General features: G+C 54.3%; 1 protein-coding gene across 1 annotated transcript; it reads right to left on the bottom strand.

The window, feature by feature from the left end:
* Positions 1–308: 308 nt before the first annotated feature.
* On the bottom strand, positions 309–2,537 carry LOC123426441 (7-deoxyloganetin glucosyltransferase-like). The gene is made up of 2 exons (XM_045110283.1): positions 1,830–2,537; positions 309–1,407 (listed from the first exon to the last, which is right to left on the bottom strand). The coding sequence occupies exons 1-2, from the start codon at positions 2,419–2,421 to the stop codon at positions 473–475; spliced, it is 1,527 nt and encodes a 508-aa protein (XP_044966218.1). The 5' UTR covers positions 2,422–2,537; the 3' UTR covers positions 309–472.
* Between the last annotated feature and the right edge of the window lie 367 nt (positions 2,538–2,904).

The following is a 2,904-nucleotide window of genomic DNA, read 5'->3' on the forward strand; positions in this document are numbered from 1 at the left end:
GATCACGGCCATACTCATTTCAGACTAAATTTTTACATCACAAGAAGTTTTATTAATATGACCTAAAATGAAAAGGCTGTTGACATAAAAATTATCCATCTTATCAAAATAAACAACTTTCATTTTTGGACCATCTTCATCTAAGGTACTAGTATGCAACCTATACAACGAAAACCATGAGCCTAGCGAAGATCCCCTTTGCAGACCCTTTTTACCTTGTGTAGCATTCGATAAAAGCCCAATTTGCTGAGTTTGTTGTTTTACCGAATGTCTTTTTTATCACACCGGAAAATGACGCATTTGCCGAGTTTTGTATTTTACCGAGTGTTGCACTCTGCGTATATAAATTTACCGAGTGTCCGCGGTTTGGCTCTCGGTAAAGAGCCGGGCACTCCGTACAGTGAAATTGCAGTAGTGACAATAAAACTATCTTTGTAAGCAATAGATTATCCAAAGCATTTACCAGCTTGATTCAAGCTAGCAGCACCTCGTGGATGAGCATATCAACGTTGCGCATGGACCTTCCACCACGCCGTGCGGAGGCCACCGCATTCGCGCGGAGCTCCAGCACGCGTCGCCGCATCTCTAGTCCTTTCTCCCCCTCCATGGCCTCCCGTATCATGTTCTCCACCTCGGCCCTCCTCACGTCGTCCCCAATCTCCATACCGATGCCCCATTCCGTGCACTTGTACCGGCAGTTGGTCTGCTGCTCCGCGAAGAAGGGCCAGCACACCATCGGCACGCCGCCGCAGATGCTCTCCAACTCTGAGTTCCACCCGGAGTGCGTCAGGAACGCCCCAACGGCCTCGTGCTCCAGCACCTTCTCCTGCGGGCACCACGTCGACAGCATGCTCCGCCCCTCCGTCGCTGCGGAAAACTCCGGGGGAAGTGTGGCCTCGTTGCCCTTGACGAGGTCAGGCCGCACGTTCCACAGGAAGGCGTAGCCAGTGTTGGCCAGCCCCCACGCGAATTCCAGCATATGCTCGTTCGACATCACCGTGATGCTCCCGAAGTTGACGTACACGACGGAGCGCGGCGGCCGGCCGTCGAGCCACCGGAGGGGTGCGTCCTGCTCCTTCCACAGGTTGGACCCAATGCCGGCGACGGGGCTATCCTCCGGCACGTTGTTGCGAGCCGTAAGATGGAGCGGCCCCACTGTATAGATGGACGGTAGGAGCTTGGACATGGCATCGAGCAGTGGCGCGTCCAGCTCGTCGAAGGTGTTGATGACCACCCCCGACGCCTGTGACATGCCGGCCGTCTCGTGGATGAAGAAGTTGAACATGATGTCATCGGGGTCGGTGGTGCGAAGGAAGCTCGGGAGGTCACGCAGCCGCAGGTCCTTGGGCGCCGCCGGTATCCAGTCGATGGTCGTGTCCAAGTATCCATCGCTCAACTGAGCCTCTTCTGCACCAGTAAGAAAGGAGTAATTACTATGTTGCCTCCAGGCTCCAGTTTAATTTCTATCCCAGTAAACACACAGCCACACATCAAATAAAAACCAAACTCGCAAAAATGTGTATAGTATATTTTCAGTTATTCTGGTGCAACAAAGCCATGAGTGCGGAACAAAATTACTACTAGTTGTACATATACAACAAAAACAAACGAGACAGCACAACATGTGTTACTTGCTAGTTCAAGAAAGCTAGTTTTGTGTATACAAGTACTATTTGGCTACTAGTACTATATAGAGACCAATAATATACTCCCTCCGTTCCTAAATATAAGTAAAATGAGTGAATATACACTTTAAAATATGTCTATGTACATATGTAATTCATAGTGCAATCTTTAAAAGGTCTTATATTTAGGAACGGAGGGAGTACCTTTGAGAGGGAAGAGCCCGCGGTCGACTAGATCCTTGAAGTGGTAGTAGCCCATGAAACCACAGGCGCTGGCGGTCCAGAGCGTGGCGCAGCGGAGGCCGAGCTCCCGCGCGGCGCGGAGGGCGAAGGTCATTGTGCTGTCGGCCACCACGCAGGTGACCGGCGGCAGGGCGCCACCGGAGGCCTCGGCCTCCTCGTTGAGCTTGGCGACGAGCTCCTTGAACCTGGGGAGGCAGGTGGTCATGGTAGAGTAGCACAGCGCGGGGACGTCCTGCGTGGCCTCGCGGTCGGACGGCGGGAGGCCGTCAGCGATGGCGGCGAACCGGAACGCGGGCAGGCCATGCAGCGCGTCCGCGCCCTGCGAGCGCAGCAGGCGGCGGTGGTTGAACTCGTTGTTGACGAAGGTGACGTGGAAGCCCCTGGTGTGCAGCAGCTTGGCCAGCTTCATCATGGGCGTGATGTGGCCCTGCGCCGGGTAGGGGATCATCACGGCGTGCGGCCTCTCGCCCGGCGGCAGCGACCCCATGCCCATGGCCTTGCTAGGAGCTAGCTGCTTCGCCTTGTTGGTCCCGGTAGCTCTCTCGGTCACCATCACCACCTTGCGCGCGTGGCCGGCAGTGCAGTGGAGCTGTGCCACATGAGGTCGTGACGCGGTGGTATATAATACGGCGGGCGTGGGCGGAGGCGTAGACGTCTACGCGTGCTCACATATTGTTGGATGGATGGATCTATCTTCTATCTCTAGTTGAGCAGTGACTGACAGGTCGCCGCCCCGCTGCCCCCTGCAACCGTTGGCGTCATGTCGATGAATTATTGTTGCGGATGGGCCACGAGATCCGCGCATCCTCTTGTTTACGTGCGGCGCAGTTTCTCGGGATTCACTGGCCACTTGATTTGGACTGCTACCAAGAGGATGGGCACGCTGTGTGCACGAAGGTGGCTCGGGCGGGGTTGCTCGATCCTGCTATATTGTAGTACTAACAGTATTGAAGAAAAAAAATCAGGGCGGCTAAGGCCCTGTTTGATTGTCGTTTTGCTGCTAAATTATACTGGTATGAAAAATACCGACCTCACT

This window comes from Hordeum vulgare, chromosome 2H, assembly GCF_904849725.1.
Source record: "Hordeum vulgare subsp. vulgare chromosome 2H, MorexV3_pseudomolecules_assembly, whole genome shotgun sequence".
Taxonomy (NCBI): Eukaryota; Viridiplantae; Streptophyta; class Magnoliopsida; order Poales; family Poaceae; genus Hordeum; species Hordeum vulgare.

What these genes read in the sequence shown, in the direction of transcription:
- LOC123426441 (XM_045110283.1), bottom strand. Translation starts at nt 2,421, where the DNA reads ATGGTGACCGAGAGAGCTACCGGGACCAACAAGGCGAAGCAGCTAGCT. An exon ending in CGGGCTCTTCCCTCTCAAAG is followed by an intron (nt 1,408 to 1,829) that starts GTACTCCCTCCG and finishes TTACTGGTGCAG; the next exon opens with AAGAGGCTCAGTTGAGCGAT.